The sequence below is a fragment of the Plutella xylostella genome, chromosome 24 (assembly GCF_932276165.1).
Source record: "Plutella xylostella chromosome 24, ilPluXylo3.1, whole genome shotgun sequence".
Lineage (NCBI taxonomy): Eukaryota > Metazoa > Arthropoda > Insecta > Lepidoptera > Plutellidae > Plutella > Plutella xylostella.
This window is the reverse complement of record NC_064004.1, coordinates 2,381,582-2,400,410: the sequence shown is the minus strand read 5'-3', so window position 1 is coordinate 2,400,410 and position 18,829 is coordinate 2,381,582. Positions and strand designations below refer to the sequence as shown.

The 18,829-nt window shown below is 37.0% G+C and overlaps 2 protein-coding genes across 2 annotated transcripts in view; one reads left to right on the top strand and one right to left on the bottom strand.

Annotated features, from left to right (window-relative positions):
• Window positions 1-262: 262 nt before the first annotated feature.
• On the top strand, window positions 263-8,506 carry LOC105382050 (phospholipid phosphatase 5). Its single transcript, XM_048629740.1, has 7 exons — window positions 263-465; window positions 1,202-1,388; window positions 1,793-1,862; window positions 3,875-4,003; window positions 4,985-5,152; window positions 6,854-7,017; window positions 8,420-8,506. Exons 1-7 carry the CDS (start codon window positions 389-391, stop codon window positions 8,504-8,506), a joined length of 882 nt encoding a protein of 293 aa, XP_048485697.1. The 5' UTR covers window positions 263-388.
• Window positions 8,507-11,555: 3,049 nt separating this feature from the next.
• Window positions 11,556-18,829, bottom strand: part of LOC105382082 (leucine-rich repeat serine/threonine-protein kinase 1) — a 97,425-nt gene continuing 90,151 nt past the window's right edge. Inside the window, 2 exon segments of the mRNA XM_048629739.1 lie at window positions 11,556-13,617; window positions 14,074-14,184. Of these exon segments, the coding sequence (XP_048485696.1) occupies window positions 13,540-13,617; window positions 14,074-14,184 (189 nt within the window). The 3' untranslated portion in view covers window positions 11,556-13,539.

The window sequence follows — 18,829 nt, the reverse complement described above, 5'->3', positions numbered from 1 at the left end:
TATTTATATAGGCACCCGCACCTTGCAAACTAAAGGTGGAGAGAAAAATGTACTTTATTTAACTGTCACTGTGACCCTTATGATGCCGAACACGGAGAAAGTCGAAACGCCATATCTCACAATGTTTAACTAGGTTTCAGATAGGCTAGATACATAATATGTCATTTTTATTTCAGGAAAAATGCGTCTATTCTGTGTGTCTCACTTCTACTCAGTTCTACTCTGTTACACACACAGCTGATTGACACACTGCTCAGCGTATTTGACACGTCACGTCAACGTCAACCAAACGTCAAACAGTAAAACTGTCACACTTCGAACTTATAAATCGCAAATTTGTGCATTTTAATTTAATTTTGTTATAAATAACCATTTAAAATAGTTAAAAATGCCGCTAATACGTTCAGCTAGTTTTAATTTATTTATTGAAGTGCTCCTTCGGGTGGCTTTACTTTCCGCCTTTTGGTAAATATGCATTTGTTTATTACCTTGAAGATAATAATTTCCTAATCCGTATTATCAATGAAATCAAACATATTTTTGTGGAAATTTGCTAGTTTCCTAATCTTTACTTCCTATTTAGTACCACTAGACACAAAATGTTATGGTTCCTAAGATTTTAAATTGTTATTTTCATAATTATAAACATTAACTCATCATACTATATTTAACATGAATATCTAGTATTTTTATGTAAACCGGTCATAAGTTTCTCTAATTTTCTCAAGGTCAATATTTCTGGTTAGCGGTATTGCAACTCACAATGACTCAGTCATTATAAATTTAAATAATCATGAGATGTATTGTTTCTTTTATCAAAAACATTAGTCTAGTTTAAAATTCCAAATTAACGATCTTTAAAGGACATTTACATTTTACACACCTTTTCTTTTTGTTCAGGATAATTAGTTATATTCTCGTTTAGCCATACAAAAGTTTTTATTTACTTCATTAAATTCAACAGAGTTCTAGCCCAGATTATTTAGCAGAACTTAGGGCATGATAAATATTTGTATGGTTCCATGACTGATGAATAGTCCTAACTACAGTATACCCTGGTAATTCATTGAAAAAATGCAAGACATGCAATACACAATAAATAAAACATCTGTATTTAATACCCTGATTATTTAGAAAGCTATTACTGAAAAAAAAGGTTTTAAGATTCCATAAGTATCCAAAGTACATCTCAAATCCACAGCTACATGGAAAGCATGACACCCTTCGAACGAGTCATCCCGCAGTGGGAACTAGAGACCAACTGCAAGTATCCTCGGCACGAGTCCTATGTGCCCGGCAGCATGCTCTGGTCCATCGTGCTGAGTGTACCGTGCATACTGTCCTTCCTTGCTTGGGCAGTTTGCAATGACTGCAATGATGCACTAGAAGTAAGTTATGACATTAATGTTATTAATATTCTTTAAATGGAATGTTTAATGTTATTATTACTCTCTGTAAAAGGTTATGAGGTATAACTAAATGTTTTTATAAGCAAAAAGGCCATTTGTACTGTTTTATTTAATAATTTCTGTTATCTACCTATAAATGAGAAATAGGTTTGGTATTGTATGAATCTCTAGCCACTACTTTTCACTCATCATATTTTATGGATTTTATGTGGGAGTGGTGTGGAGTAATATGAAGTAGAATAAAGAATGAGATTATGCAGCTTTGTAATAGTTAATAGATTCCTAGACATGTATTTATTTAATTACTGTATCACTGTGCCTAGTGCCTAAATGAATTTTCTTTCCTTCAAATAATGTCTAATATATCTATAATTTAATTGCAGATTCTCCTGGCATGGTCACTGTCTCTCGGCCTCACAGGTTTCCTGACAAATCTGTTGAAGCTAACTGTGGGTAAGTATATGCATTTATTCATACTTGGCACAAAATATAAACAAACTAGCTGTTCCCGCGAGCTTCGCTTCGCCTTAAAAAGTTTTCCCGTGGGAATTCCGGGATAAAAAGTAGCCTATGTTCTTTCCCAGGGTCTATACCATATGTATACCAAATTTCATTCAAATCCGTTCAGTAGTTTTGGCGTGAAAGAGTAACAGACAGACATACACAGTTACTTTCGCATTTATAATATTAGTTAGGATGTTAGTGTGCATTTTTATTTAGGTATATTAAAATAAATCATAAAAACCAAATACTTACATATTTATTGTATGTCATTATTAATTACTTATCTCTTTTACTGATTGTTAATTATTATAAGGGTGGTCGTATGTCCTGAGTGTTTATGTATCAGGCATAACTACTTGGAACTAGAAAGGTCGAATAGCGCCATGATATATAATTTCGCCCCTAGATGACCCTCTGATAATGATAAAATATATTACTTGATAAAATTATGTCTATTTGACCTAGGTATAAATGTTTCATCCATACTATGATTATAGGTAGTTTACTCATTATAATTATGTAGGCATTAGGGAGCGGTGGTAGCTCAGTCGGGTAAGCGTCCGCTTCTCACGCCAGAGATGCGGGTTCGAATCCCGGCGCTGACATGTACCAATGAGTTCTTTTCTGAATTTAAGTACAATGTATACCATCGCTCTTACGGTGAAGGAAAACATCGTGAGGAAACCTGCATATCTAGACTTAGCACATCTAGATATGTGAACCCACCAACCCGCAGTGGACCAGCGTGGTGGGAAATGGTCCAAGCTTAGGAAGGCAGTTTAGACCTTGGGGATATGCACAAAGGTTCCACTCGAGAGAGCCAGGTGCAGGTACTGACACCCCCACAGAGAATAGAGAATAGATATGTAGGCATTTCTGAGGTCACAACATGAGAGAGAGTGGTGTGACTAATATTGAAATAATAATTCTCACAGAGATTATCTTGAGGTCAAATGAAGAACGTGGACAAACTACATACCTATGCATTAGAACTAAAGTATATTTATGTAGCACAAACTATTTGAATGATAAATCTTGTAGCAAAGTAACTATACTTCAGTTTCCTTTACTTTTATTTAAGTAGATACGTATATTGATAGGTAAACCTGAAGCAGCTGCTGAATAAATTAGAATAAAATTATCCGCTGTGTATGTTTGAGTGACGTTGTTTGTTATCTCTTTTACCAAGCAAGTGAACTGACATGTTTCTTAGTGACGAGTCAACTGACGACACTATTGGGTTGTTACAGTGCCACAAACTTATCTGTTCCGGTGAGAGCGAACTAAATTGATCCATATCTCATTATTTACTAATGAATTATATAGTAATATAGATTAGATGGGTTAATTAAAACCACAAGAGCGAATTACCACTACTGGCAAACTTAAAATCTTATAGAATGAAGAAATATTAAACATTTACGTGAGCTGTCACCGGAACAGATAAGTTTGTGGCACTATACTCTGAGCTATTATTTTTTTGGTTTTCTAAGAGATACATTTTGCGGCTAGCGACACGGCGCTTTGCGACACGTCCATAGAAATACATATTTTAACAAATTCATCCCAGCATGTTTCACATTCAGGATGAGCGGGGCCGGATATATTTTTATTTTTTTCCCGCATACCGAATTATTTTGATAAATCAGCCCTGCATCTTTTACACAAGTTTGCAGGAGCTGTAATTTTTCTACCGGACAGGAAACAGCGTAATTTTTTTTAAAATAATGAATGTAACGGTTAATTGTCTACTAAATCCTTCACAGCACGTTTCACACACAGGTCAGCTTTGTCCTAACTTCTTATTCCGTTGTTTCCCGGACGGCATCCACTATCCACAGTTATATAAATCCCCTGTTTCAAAAAACTGTTACACACAGTACATTTATAACAAAAAATCCCTAACCTTAAAACATATATTAATAATTTACCAAATTCATCCCTACACGTTTCACACACAGGTCGTCCTCGCCCGGACTTCTTCTACCGTTGCTTCCCGGATGGCGTGCAGACGGCGGACTTCACGTGCACGGGCGACGCGCGCGAGGTCATGGACGGACGGAAGTCGTTCCCCAGTGGACATAGCAGCTGTGAGTACCAATATTATACCTATTCATACCTACATACCTCTACATAGATGTTTTTAGTTTACTTCTTAGCATAAGGGTGCTTTTTCACAATATATTTGTTTATACGGATGGGTTTGATATCCACCATTTCTCATTAGTTGGTTCACATATGTAGCTTAGCAATAGTGAGAACAGCTCTGGTAAGCGCCCTTAGAAGTGCACAAAAGGCCTTTCCTAGTGATAACAATTATGTCACTTGTTCCTTTTACGTTGAGCGCATTATGTGCAGTTGACGGTTGACGCTAACCTGACTGACTAATCCTTCCTTCTGGGTCATAATTAATGTTGTCTGTTGGTCACCGACACGATAAGGATAAGAAGTTTAAATTAATTTTCAAACTAAGGACAAGATGGTCTATGAGTTTCACAAGGTACTGAGTTTCACAAGGTACATCATCATCATCACGACCCATTACGTCCCCACTGCTGGGGCACGGGTCTCCTTCCAATGAAGGAAGGGTTTAGGCCTAGTCTACCACGCTGGCCAAGTGCGGGTTGGTGGACCCCAACACAAGCAAGCTTGTGCTGAGAGAGTTGTCGGGTAAGTGGGCAACCCGACTGTCAGATGTTTTCAAGCCGCCCGAAGGCCTCTGACTAGGCTTAACGACTGCTGCCGAAGCAGCAACCGGGACCCACGGCTTAACGTGCCGTCCGAAGCACGGAAGCGTCCAGAAAAGCACCACTTGAAATTGGTCACCCATCCAATGGCTGACCATGTCAGTTGTTGCTTAACCTCAGCGATCAGTTACGATCACTGAGGCCCGCTCGACTACGGACGCTTCACATCATCATCATCAGCTAATAATCATCCACTGCTGGATCATATTATTATCATCCATAGGCCAAGGAGCGCCACAACACTCGGTCCTCGGCCTTCCTCATCCTGCCACTACCGGTACAACAGTGTATAATGTAGCTGACTGAACCTACTCTTTATTCCAGTATCATTCTGCTCACTGGGAGTCTGCGCGCTCTGGCTGGCGGGTCGTCTGGAAGCCTTATCGCGACGGCGCGGCGACGCGGCGCGGCTGCTGGCGTGTGTCGCGCCGCTTTGTATCGCGCTGTGCGTCGCAGTGTCGCGGACGTGCGATTATCATCATCATTGGCAGGGTGAGGAAATAGAACTGTGGTATTGGGTTGACATTTGTCAGTGGACTTAGCGATAGTAGGCCATTTCACTAAGCATACTGAAAAATGTCATCATACGTTCAGTGCCAAAAAATGATTTCAAAAGTAGTTTGTCAGTATTTCGACTCCGTCACTGATAGAGTTCGATAATGCTAATTTCGTAACGGGTAAAACATGTAAGTTTTTTAATAAGTACTGGTACTTTCCTAAGCGTATAAGTACCCACTTAAAATAGAATAAGGCGTATGAATTCGGTGTCAGAAATTACAAAAAAAACATAGGTATAGCTGAACACAAAAGAGTAGAGATTAATGTTTTTGGAACTAAACAGATTTAAACCTGGCAATAAAAAAAAACTTGTGATTTGTAGTCTGTTTCTATGGTTTGAATGTCAAACTCGCCCTGTTCCTGTATAAACAAATCGAATTTTGCTTAATTTTGGAGTTTTGTGGATTGTTGAGTTTGTTCACGAAGTGAAAATGAATAAAACTATTCGCAGCGAAGCTAGACAGATGATTTACAGCGTTTACCTACGATGTTTGGCGGAGAATGAGGCTGGAGAAGTATTAGTCAATATATACGATGTTTATGAAAGAGCAGCGTTTTATACTGGTGAGTAGGTACTTAATTTCTAACCATTAACATACATTGCTTATATTTCTTGTAAAAAAGTACTATTTTGATGTAATAGAATGCCTTTCAATGTGTATTTGTTATTCTTATAGAGGTTAGAAAATACTAGTGTCAAACGTTACATGACATCAGGGTCTGGATGCTAATGTTGTTAAAACATCAGGTCTAGATACTTTTTTACTAACCCCGACTCAAAAAGGGTATCGATAAGTTTTACAGCTGTAGGTGTCTATGTGTGTCGGTCTCTCCGTGTTAGAGTACCTATTGTAAAAATATGTGCAAGAATATGTAATGCCGAGTTGCAGAAAGGGACTTTAAGCTAATGTGGACATTAAATCTATGTCTGTCTCTTTCTGTCCGTATACTGTCAAAGCAAGGCAACAATACATTTAATGCCGACATTAACTTAAAGATCCTTTCTGCAACTCAGTGTAAGAGTCGGTATAAATTCCCCAGACATAATAATTTGCAAGTCACTGCTTTTCTGACCAATTAAATAATTTGTTGCAGGAAAATCGGTAAACACAGTTTTAGAAGAATTGCCGGGGCACATTTGAACTTTTTCCTGAGCAAGAAAAAACTGTAATAAAATATCGATGTGTGATACTATCTTACTTACATAATGGGATAACCAACTCGTGTTCCAGTGCAAAACATTATGAAATACACAATGAAATAAAAGTTACAGTTGATTTGATTTAATGAAATTCATTCCCTCTCCCCTACTAATTTCTTCTCTTAACATAAACCTCCCCAAAAAGTGGCATTTTATAATTAGTAAATATTTGAAACATTTCTCGTTTTGATTTTTTCTGCTAAAGTATCGTGATACTTTTGTCCGTTTTCTATACTATAATAGTGTGGCCACTTTCTTAGATTGCCACGCCCTCAATTATTCTCTACTCTTTTATGTTCAGCTATATATATATTATTAATGACTAATTTTTTTTTTGGTGGTGGTGATATTTTTATGTTACAAGTTGAGCTTTGTCGGATTCTACAACGACTACAACCGCTCCACCGCTCAAACAATATTTTCTCTCATTCCAGACGTCCTAGTAGGCTCCATCCTCGGCCTGTCAGTAGCGTACATCTGCTACCGGCAATACTACAACAGCATCAGCTCGGAGCTGGCCGGGGTGCCGCACGTCATCTCCAGCCTGACCACGCGCGTCAGCGGCAGGCCCGACATCAGCCCCGCCAAACAGGTACTTGTAACTATAATTATATATATAGGTTATTGTAATTATAGTAAACTGGGAAGAACCTGCATGAGTTAACATTCGGACCAAGTTAAGTATACTTAGTATGAAAATGAGAAGAAGGGAAAAGTTGGCCCGATTATCTGTCCGAAAGCTTCGTACAGATCGGCCCAACGAACGCCCAACTAACGCTCAGCGATGGATATTTATCATACATAATACAGGGCAGATTGCAGCAACGAAGGTCAACGAAACCCGTTCGTTGGCGTTAGTTCGGCCGGTCTGTACGCAGCTTAAAAAAAGTCGGACGTGTGCAGGCACCCTTACGGAATTTAAAGGCGATATACATTAGTGAAGCCACAATTATTCATTCAAAACATTTCCTATGAACACATTTACACAAGTCAGACGCATTTACTCTAGTCAGTGTTGTTCATAGTTAAGGTTTGAACGGATAATTATGACTGTGGTACGGTAAGGTGCAGAAAAACCAGACCCCCCTCTCATAGTAACAATGATTCTGAGGGGGTCAGGTTCCTCTGCCCCTCACTGCTACCGGCAGTACTACAACAGCATCAGCTCGGAGCTGGCCGGGGCGCCGCACGTCATCTCCAGCCTGACCACGCGCGTCAGCGGCAGGCCCGACATCAGCCCCGCCAAACAGGTTATTTTATAAATAAACTAACAGATTCTGAACGGTTCATCCCCTCCGTAGCATCATGATTGCTGACTGTACAAAATCTGATGTTTTCCAAGTCTGATTCCATGCGAGTCTGGTATGCTCAGAATCTGGTATTCTGCGAATCTGGTATGATGCTACGGAGGGGGTTCATCAACAGTCGATGGTACCGCCAATAGAACGATACGTGACAAAAGTTTTCCGTCGCTCTCGCTCTCGAAGCCGCACCATGTGAGTTGAGCGTGACGCAAAACTTACCTCTTGACATGCGCGTCTTGCGCCCCATGCTAGGCCTTCTGGATGTTCCAAAAGTGGTTTAGTAAGGTAAGCCGAAAGGGATACAGGTAGTCATCCTGAAACAATTCTTGTTGTTCGACGAAAGTTTGGGAGATTCGCGAAAGTATATATAGGTCAATCAATATAAGTAATACCTATTAAATTACAATAACTCAACAAAAACTGAGAACAGCTGTTAAAAATGTATTACTTTATGCTGTGAGTGTTGAATAATCTCTCAATTAATATTTTATACATTACCCTTCGAAATTGTGTACAATTCCACAAAATTATATAAGTACAGTGTGTTGCAATTAGAGTATATTAATACTAAGCCGAAGCCTACGTGTGCAGTATGTTATATCTAAGCCCGGAAATAAAATCAGAATGTCAATGCGAAAAACAAACCCCTGTATTAAGTGTAACATAATATAATCATAATTATAATTTATTTTCCAGGTGGATGGTAAAGACGGTGCAGAGTCCACACCATTACTAGTCAACGGCGGAGTGAAGAGGCGGGTCAGCGGGTTCCGAGTTATATAAAAGCGACTCGGCGATAGCAAGGTGGACTAAGCGCCTGGTTCACGACGCCTGGGTTAAGGAAATCTGTTGGGTAAATGTTTTACGGTCTTACCACAAGAACTAGATACGCGTAGTGTCTGAAAACGCTAAATTAGCAACATAAACAATAGCCAACTAGGGTTTTTGTTAAGGCTGTGTAAAGGTGTACCTGTACCCGTAACCTGATTATGCGAAAGCGCTCACTCACGGAGCATTTCCCGGATTTTTAAATGTCATGAGCGCTTTCGCATTATCAGGTTACCGGTACAGGTAACGGACGCATCGCATTCAGTATTCTTTGTACATAAATTCACACACGTGCGTCCACTTCATCGGCACTGCCGACGCCGTTTTTCCATACATTTAGGAAAATCCGTTTGGTGCGGTAGGGTTAGCAAAAGAATACTGAATTCGATGCGTCCGTTGCGAGTTGCGTACGATGCTGAAAGGTGGACGCTTATTTTTAGTTAGACTTTTATTCAACAGATTAATCTTGATCCAGATAAACATATTATTGTGAAACAGAGGGTACTTACCTAAGTCACTTTGCTATTACTTAACTATATAATACCGATTAGTTTTCTATGAGATATAAATACAGATTAGGATATTATCAATGGACATCTTGAAGACATCAATGAAACCACATGGTCACTGGCAATTTCTATTATGGGATAATCATGAGAGTCTATTAGTATTTCGGATGCATTGCTATTTTGAGATGGTTTCGTTAAAGTCATTAATAAAATTCTACTCTGTTTTGTATAAAGAAGTACCTACTTAATTATATGTAAGTACATACATACATAATATATAAACCAGTGAACGTATGAAATTATTGGAGCGGTTAAAATATCGTACTTAATTTTTTGATTACGTAGTTAATATTATTTTCATTACAAAAATTAATGCCTCCTTAAAGGAATTCTGTTATAATCATACAATATGAAATGAACATAATCCTTTAACTATATTGTACAATGTACATATTTATTATTTAAAGTATAATAATAGGTCGATACTGTAATTAATGAATATCTGATTAAATCTGTAGAAAAATATTTTATTACCGGATTGTAATGTAACTTATATAACATATCTATGTAGTCGGTCTATATTGAAAACGTCATCCTATTAGGTATATTTAAGAATTTAATCGTAATGTACTTACATAATTTACATGTATGTAATATTTATGTAATCAGGGCGGAATTATATTCAAGACATCAAGACCCATCACGTCTCCACTGCTGAGGCTCGGGTCTCCCAATGAAGGAAGGGTTTAGGCCTAGTCCACCACGCTGGCCGAGTGCGGGTTGGTGGACCCCCACACAAGCAAGCTTGTGCTGAAGAATTATATTAATGATGTTATACTGAGCAACTTAAATGATCGGAACAACTCCGAAGTTGCTCAGTATGTCAGTCGTAGTCAGCAAAATATGTGTGCTATGGCAATGTGGTGGGGTGGGCAATGTCACTTATTAAATTTCACCCAATTACCAAAGGATATTTTAAGAAAATCTGCAAGATCTTTCTAAGAAATATGTTAATATAACTATGAATTAAATAAAAAAGACATTCCAAAAACAAAGTGATATAAAAGTTACCATTTTATTACCTCTCAGTTTGATTTTATTATGTGATGTTGCAATGTAGATGTATTTTATTTAAATGACATATTTATAATGTTTTTCGTTGTGATTTAATGTTTAAGTTTTATTTACACTCAGTACCTAAAACTTATATAAGTAAGTACTTAATTATATTCGAGTACTTTTTAAGTTTAAGGTATTGAATGACTTTTTAAAACAAAATTGTCATTGTTTTTTATATATAAAGTATATTGACGGCTGTGTTGTTTTAGAAAAATATTTTATTTATAAACTGTTGTTGTGACATTGATTTATTTATAAAAGTGATATTTTTTATTATTTTTCAATATGTACTTATAAGTAGTTTTAATCATTCCGATGTGCAGCTAAAATAAAATAAGAGCTAATTATGGTTATGTAAACCTGTTTAGAAAATGTGAATTGAGGTTTTGGTTTGGACAGAATTAAATTTAAAATTTGTTTGTTCAGAATCAACCCCAATAACTAGAACTTGTTGCAAAAAATACTGTAAGTAGTAGTTTTTGTATTTTTTTTCAAGTTGTTAGTCGTGTCACGTCGTGGGACATTTTAAAATGGAAAACTATACAATTTATGTTGCAAATTTCCAAAAGTTGTGGAGTAAATTTTTATTACAATAACCCCCCGAGTAACCTCTTTTTGGCTTAATTTTCAATTTTTGCAACACCTGTAGTAGATAGTAACACTAGTAACTGATCCAAGGTTCAAATTAATAGAGTAAATGTGCAAAAGTAGATCTTGTACGAACATACGTACTTAAAAAACTGAATGAAAAGACAATATATTATATGATTTTTTAATTTACATTATGTGTACTTAGGTACTACTGCTTACGTAACATTTAAACGAAATTAAATCTATTGGTCGTCTGCTTTGACATTATAGTGATTTATTTTTGCGTTTAGAGTTGTAATTTATTTTGATTTAAATGTCATAAGTACATTGTATATTTTATCAGTGATCACGACGATATGATCCCAAGCAGAGAGTGAGATTTTTTTCATGATCAACGGTTTATTCCGCCATAAAACAGGGCAATGTATGTACTTAAATGAAAGATATTAGATGGTAGTTCCTCATATAAGAATGTGTATATCTTTCGAAGTATGTGTAATATATCTGAAAAATTACCCAAGTGTTAAAGAGTTTTTTAATATTTTGTTTACCCATGTGTAAAGTATTCATTAAATGGATGTTAATGTAGCGTTGTCTTTTCATTTTTTGAGTCTTATCTCCAATTTCACAATAGTCGGTTTCGGTGTCAAATTCTTGACAGATGTGTCAAAAGTCAACCACTAATACCTGGTTATGCTCTAACCTACTCCATAGTGGAGAAATTGACACTAAAATAGTTAAGACAGCATCTCTACTTTTCGAGTCACGAAGAAAAAACACAAGTATAAGTGGATAAAGGTATTTATTTAACTTCATAAGTTAATTTTAAAAATCTTTGGTATTGGCAAACATTCTGTACGTACAGTAGTAAGTATAACTTATTTAGGTACACATGTTACTAAAGCTAGGTACTTATATCATTCTTTCATCTTTGCAGAATATTTATAACCATTCATATAATACAGCTACACACGTCCGTTTTCGATGTAGATAAACGTAACTATATCGCAATTCGCCATAAATACTGTGATTGGTAGAACGCGCTTTAAACGAGTTTATCGACGTCGATAGCGAACCCGTGTATCGGCCGCAGGTTGTTTAATTAAAAAAAATAAAATACGATTTATACTAGAGTCCGAGCCACCACTGAGGTCTTGAAGCAAAATTAACTCACCTTCCCTATCACACTATCTGACATTTAGTTCTATGAGTGCAGCCAAATAGTAAATACATAATACTAAAGTCAGTTTTTTAATCTCAGATACTAAATTGACAGATTCTGAATGGTTCATCAACTGTCGATTCTCCCGCCAATAGTACAATATACGTCACTTAATCGCGGGACAATCGACTGTTGATGAACGTTTAGAATCGCTCAATTTAGTAGGTATCTCAGATTAAAAAACACTTTGTATAAGAGAAAACGTTTTGCATAAGTTTTACAACCAGCACTAGTAGTAGATGATCGGTTATCTTAAATTCTCGTATAAAATAGATAAATGTAGCTGTTACTGAATATATAATAATATTTTTACAGCAGACAGCTAGAAATTCGGCAAACGAAAATGCTTTTATTTGCTTTACCGATAAAGGCATTTTGTTATAACTACAAACAAATTTAGGTTTTAACAGCACCAAAAACTTAATTGAGTATTCTATTAGTGGTAGAAATATCTTTAAATCATATACAGAAGGCAGATTGGGCCGTAGAAATAAATAAACTGCCATTAAAAAACACACACGCACAAATCAAATACGAAGATCACAAACTTATGAAGATATATTTAAGGCTGCGTTGCGTTGCCAGTAAGCAAACAGTTCACCTCCGCATATGCAGGTTTCCTCACGATGTTTTCCTTCACCGTAAGAGCGATGGTATACATTGTACTTAAATTCAAAGAACTAATTGGTAGGTACATGTCAGCGCCGGGATTCGAACCCACATCTCTGGCGTGAGAACCGGGCGCTTACCCGACTGAGCTACCACCGGTCTACTTTCGAATGTTCACAATTTGCTAGTTTTGCGCTCACTCTATTTTAATTTGCCTACTAAGAACACAGATAAATGCCAGAAGGAATATCTTTTCTTAAATGCTAATAAAAAAACAGAGTTCGAATTGTGTCATGGAACGAAAATTTAAAGCTTATGAATACTTAACCTTGTAGGATAGATTTTTACTAAATATTTAATGCATTTCGCATATAATTTAATATCCCAAATAGGACGGTATATTTAATTTATTTCAGTATCCTTAAATTTTTTAGATCTAATCGAAGACGATAACAATTTTTTTATTTTTATTCTGTTAACCTCATCCCAGGAATAATAATCAATAGGTGCTTTTTTAGTTTACTTTGATACTATGTGGGGACATCACAAACACGGCCATCCGACCCTAAACTAGACAAAGCCTGTAATATGGGTGCAGGACAACTGATACATCTACACCATACATCGATACATAATAATATTACCTAACACCCAAGACTTCAGTACAAATATCTGTCTTACAATTTGTGTAGCAATAAAATTATTAATGAGGGGCATTTTGTATGAGATTCATTGAGTAAACGCTACTGCTGAACGCTTTTGAAAAACAAAACAGTTTTGTCTTAAATGACGTGAAGGCAAGCTTGACGCAATGTATTGCATTTAAAGAGCCTGCAAATACAGAGAGCTATGTTTTCAAGCTAAATCTCTTTGGCATTTCAACATAAATGTTTGGTAGTTTGATACCGTTTGGTTTCCAACCGGTCCGGCCCAGTAATTCACTCAGCCATCCAATTCAGAGCTCTCCAGAGAAGGCAATAAGAGCCAGTCGCGGTGTTGGTCGCGTTGCTTGTATTCTGAAAATGACCAAAACGGTAAAAAATATAATAAAATAGTTACATTTTTGTTTGTAATATTCTTATGCGTTGTTAAATATAGGTACTTCAATATACAGACAGTATCATCAAGCTAGCCTTTTCCGTTTACAAGCGATTTTGTGCTAGGTATGTCATTAGAACTTTTTCATTGCCTGTGAGTATATTTTGCCAAATTCATCTCTACATGTTTCACACATAGGTCGGCCGCGTCCAGTATGGAGTGTCTGGTTACTGCTTACATAGAGAATCGGGTTCCCTGTATCTACCTGTACCGGTAACCTGGTTATGCGAAAGCGCTCATGACATTAAAAAATCCGGGAAATGCTCCGTGAGTGAGCGCTTTCGCATAATCAGGTTACCGGTAGATACAGGGAACCCGATTCTCTATGTAAGCACCCTATGTCTTACGCTAACGGTAATAAGGGTGATATTCACCTGCGCCTGGGGAACGAATCTCTGAAGCAGCGGCCGGTAGCCAGTTCCTATCGTCATTATCATCGGCACTTCGGACTGCTTGTGAGGGTGGAGTGGGATTATCGAGCGGATCTGTGGGGAAAATATTTTTTTTATTAGGTGTTTTTTTATGTTTCCATAGGTTTTCTTAAAACTACAATAAGTAGAAAATGTTCATTATTAAGTCTATTATTTTTTTGTATTAAGCATTGGGAATAAATTATTGATTTAGTTCTAGAAGAAATAAGCATGACCAATTTCTTGTATTCTCACTTTTTCAGACGCGGATCCAGACCTCAAAATAGGTGATGGGCAACTCAAAAAAGATGTTTTGCCTCGCATTGAGGTACTGATAGCAGATATTTTTTTTATGTTGGTAGTGATCATAATAATATTATAGTTATGGTAAATGCAAGTTTTACTCAAAAGCCACTGGATCAATGATATTTTTTTAACGACAAAAGTCTGTGTTACGGCAGAAGTTACTATACAACGTATGCAACTAGTCTAAATTCTCATTAAATTGAAGTTAATTTTATCTTGATAGGCCTAATAGTATTTTATAATAGGTACCTACAGCTATTTAAAATAAAGCCTTTTTTGAAAAAACTATTTTTAAACAGATTTCCTCAATTTGTACCAAAATATTTTGTATTATGGAGGCAAAAGTTTATAAGTGGATGTTTGTTAATATACTCACAAGCAAAGAAACAATTCCACTTACAAAATTCTGACACCAAATAGCCATAAAACATTTTATGGTTTTTTTTACCAAAAAAACGTTTTTAGTTAGGTACTCAAATATTAGAATTAAACTAAAAAAATACTTTCTATCGACGCTCTAGTGATAACTTATTACTTAAGTACCTATATTGCTGCCTCAAAATAATAGTATAAATTATATTTTATTTATACATACCTACTTACGATATCTACATAATTGTTGCTTGCTATGAATGTTAAGTATGTACGAGTATCATAAATGTTATACTCACTTTCAAGTGGTTAATTGTATTATAAATTATAACGCAGAATAAAGGTGCTGCGCACAATCCTGCGAGGATGATTGTAGTATCCTTAAGCTTGTTTTTTTTATGTACCTATAATTCAATAAATCAAATCAAATCAAGTTGGTTATATTCTGATACGCCGTTAAATGTACCACAACATTGCAAAAGGCATCATTAAGTTCGTTTTAGTTCCATTTAAGAAACTAAAACTTAATTTAATTTGGATTTTGTCATTGGAACTTTTTTATTTCCCGTGAGTGTATGCAATAAAACGAATGTAGTTAAATAACACCCGGAACTTAAATTTAGGCTACCTACTTTTTATTGGGGAATTCCACAGGGAATATTTTTTAAGGCGAAGCGTAGCTAAAAAAATTGCTGCCAAATTTGAATGCTAAATTACGGGAACACCCAAATATTCCGAAAAACTTTTTTCCGAATTTGAAAACACCGAATATGTAATTTACGAAATATTGCAATACCGATTTTTTTAAATGCCGAATTCTAAAAATCACGTAAATTATAATTTCGAATATTATAATCACGAAGATTTGTTATAACGATTGTCAAATACACGAACGTTAAAAAATACGATTACTTAAGCATACGAAAAATAAAATACCGATTTATTATAATCACGAAAAATTCAAATCCCGATCGAAAATGTGATAATTCGTGATTTTGACAAAAAAACTGTAAACGTCTTAAAAACCTTAGACCCAAAACCTAAAGATAAGTGCGACGCCGAGCAAAGCGAGGAGGAGCGTGTTAGGTGCAAATAGATATCGAAAAACAAAGCGGAGCGTTTCAAATATAGAGCAAAACAATTGCTCGGAATTTTATGGTGTTTAACCTTAAAAACCTTAGGACCTAAACCTAAAGATAGGTGCGACGACGAGCAAAGCGAGGAGGAGCGTGTTAGGTGCACATAGATATTGAAAAACAAAGCGGAGCTCAGCGAAGCGGAGCGGAGCGTCTCAAATATAGAGTAAAAATATTGTAAATAGAAAAGTATTTGTAGTATTTGTTGTTAAGTAACACAACAAAGCAATAAAATTGCTCGGATTTTTACGGTGATTAACCTTAAAAACCTTAGGACCTAAATCTAAAGATAGGTGCGACGACGAGCAAAGCGAGGAGGAGCGTGTTAGGTGCACATAGATATCGAAAAACAAAGCGGAGCGCAGCGAAGCGGAGCGGAGCGTTTCACATAATATAGCTTAAAAAATATTGTTAAATTGTATACGGATTATGCTGTTAATAAACACACTATTCTTAATAACTATTTCTTGTTAACTAAGATATATTCGGGAATTTGTATTTTCGGAATATTAAAACTTCGGGATTCGTAATTTTAACAATTCGTTATAATAAAAGGTCGTACTTTTAAAACATCGAAATAATAATATTCGGAAAATTGACTTTCGTCATTTTAATAAATATGTTGTTTGAAATTTCGTTTATTAACTATTCGTGATTTTCGTTATTCGGAAACTTGAAATTCGGGATTGTGAATTATTCAGAACTATGAAATTCGTAATTTTAAAAATCGTTATTTTCATATTCGTAAAAAAGTAATTCGGATTTATGTAGTGTACCCCTAAATTACCTATAGTTAATTACCCCTCCAACTTTAAACAGCTTAATCCCAAGAACACTATCAAGAGTTACATACACATAACTTGTATCATTTTGTTAGTTATACTTACACTGAAACGAGTGATGACGATAAGAACGACGGATAAGAAGCACATATTCAATGATGTCTCAGTGATCAGTAGGGTTAAGACCGGCAGCGATCACCGACTCGTAAGAGGCACTTTGAATATAAACTGCAAAATAGAACGCTCCCGTCTAATGAAGTCCACGCTCCGTCCTACTCCTGCTCAAATTCAAGATCCCGAAAGCTTTCAGTCTGAGCTTTGCGACCGCCTGATATGTTTAGAGAATTGCGTTACAGTTGACGATTTAAATAATAGGTTTGTGGAAACTGTCCAAGAGGTAGGATCGAAATATTTTTCGTCCCGAACCAACCGAGGACCTCAAAAACTCTCAGATGGGACTCTGAGTCTCATAAGAGAACGGAGAGAAATGAGGTTGCAGTCATCAGTTGATATGGTCGAATACAGACGTCTAAACAGACAGATCGCCAAAGCAAGACGTTGCGATATGAAACGCTACAATTGCAAGCGCATTCAAGACGCAATTGAGCAAAACAAGGGCTCCAAAGTCTTTGCTAGAGATCGATCTGTTCGACAGACTCTGTTGACCTAACTGAAGACCGACAGTGGCAACACCGTTTCATCAGTGCCCGAAATTCTGGGAGAAATTGAGAGATTCTACGGACAGTTATACACCACAACACAAAACCCTATTACCAGCGGTGCTCACGACAGCCGAGCGCCACTCACCCGACACTATACCGAAGATATTCCGGACGTCAGTCTAGACGAGATTAGTATAGCTCTCAAACAGCTAAAAAACAACAAAGCTCCGGGAGATGATGGAATAACGACAGAACTTTTGAAAGCCGGCGGTAGACCGATTTTAATAGCACTTCGGAGGCTGTTTAATTCCGTCATACTCGAAGGCACAGGCCCGGAGGCATGGAGCAGAAGTGTAGTGACTTTGTTTTTCAAGAAAGGCAACAAAGCCCTATTGAAGAATTATAGACCCATTGCACTTCTGAGCCATGTGTACAAGCTGTTTTCGAGAGTTATTACGAATCGTCTCGAGCAAAGACTCGACGACTTCCAGCCACCCGAACAAGCCGGGTTCCGAAAAGGCTATAGTACCATAGATCATATACACACGCTTCGGCAGGTTATACAGAAGACCGAGGAGTATAATCTACCTTTATGTCTAGCGTTTGTGGACTATGAGAAAGCCTTTGATTCTATTGAGCTCTGGGCGATGCTTCAATCCCTTCAGCGGTGCCATATAGACTATCGCTATATCGAGGTGTTGAGATGTATGTACAATGCTGCCACAATGTCAGTTCGATTACACGAACATAGCACAAAACCGATCCAGTTGCAAAGGGGCATGAGACAGGGAGATGTTATTTCTCCGAAACTGTTCACCTGTGCACTGGAAGATGTTTTTAAGCTTGTAGAGTGGAAAAGACTGGGCATTAACGTCAATGGCGAATATATCTCTCATCTACGATTTGCTGATGACATAGTTATTATGGTGGAAACGCTGGAGGAGTTGGGCGAAATGCTCACAGACCTCAATGATGCCTCTAAACAAGTTGGGCTGAAAATGAACATGGACAAGACAAAGGTCATGTCGAACGAACATGTTTCATCATCGCCCGTAACTGTAGGAGGTGTCACCATCGAAGTTGTCGATCAGTATCCCTACCTAGGACAAGTGATCCGATTAGGTAAATCCAACTTCGATAAAGAGGTAGCTCGTAGAATCCAACTCGGATGGGCAGCGTTCGGGAAATTACGACACATCTTCACTCAAAACATACCTCAGTGTCTGAAAACAAAAGTTTTCAATCAGTGCGTGTTGCCAGTGATGACTTACGGAGCCGAGACGTGGTGCTTCACCAAAGGGCTTATCCACAAGCTCAGAGTTGCTCAGCGTGCTATGGAAAGGGCTATGTTAGGCGGGTCCCTGCGAGATAGGATTCGCAATGAAGAAATCCGCAGGAGAACTAAAGTTACCGACATAGCCAAAAGGATTAGCACGCTGAAGTGGCAATGGGCTGGCCACGT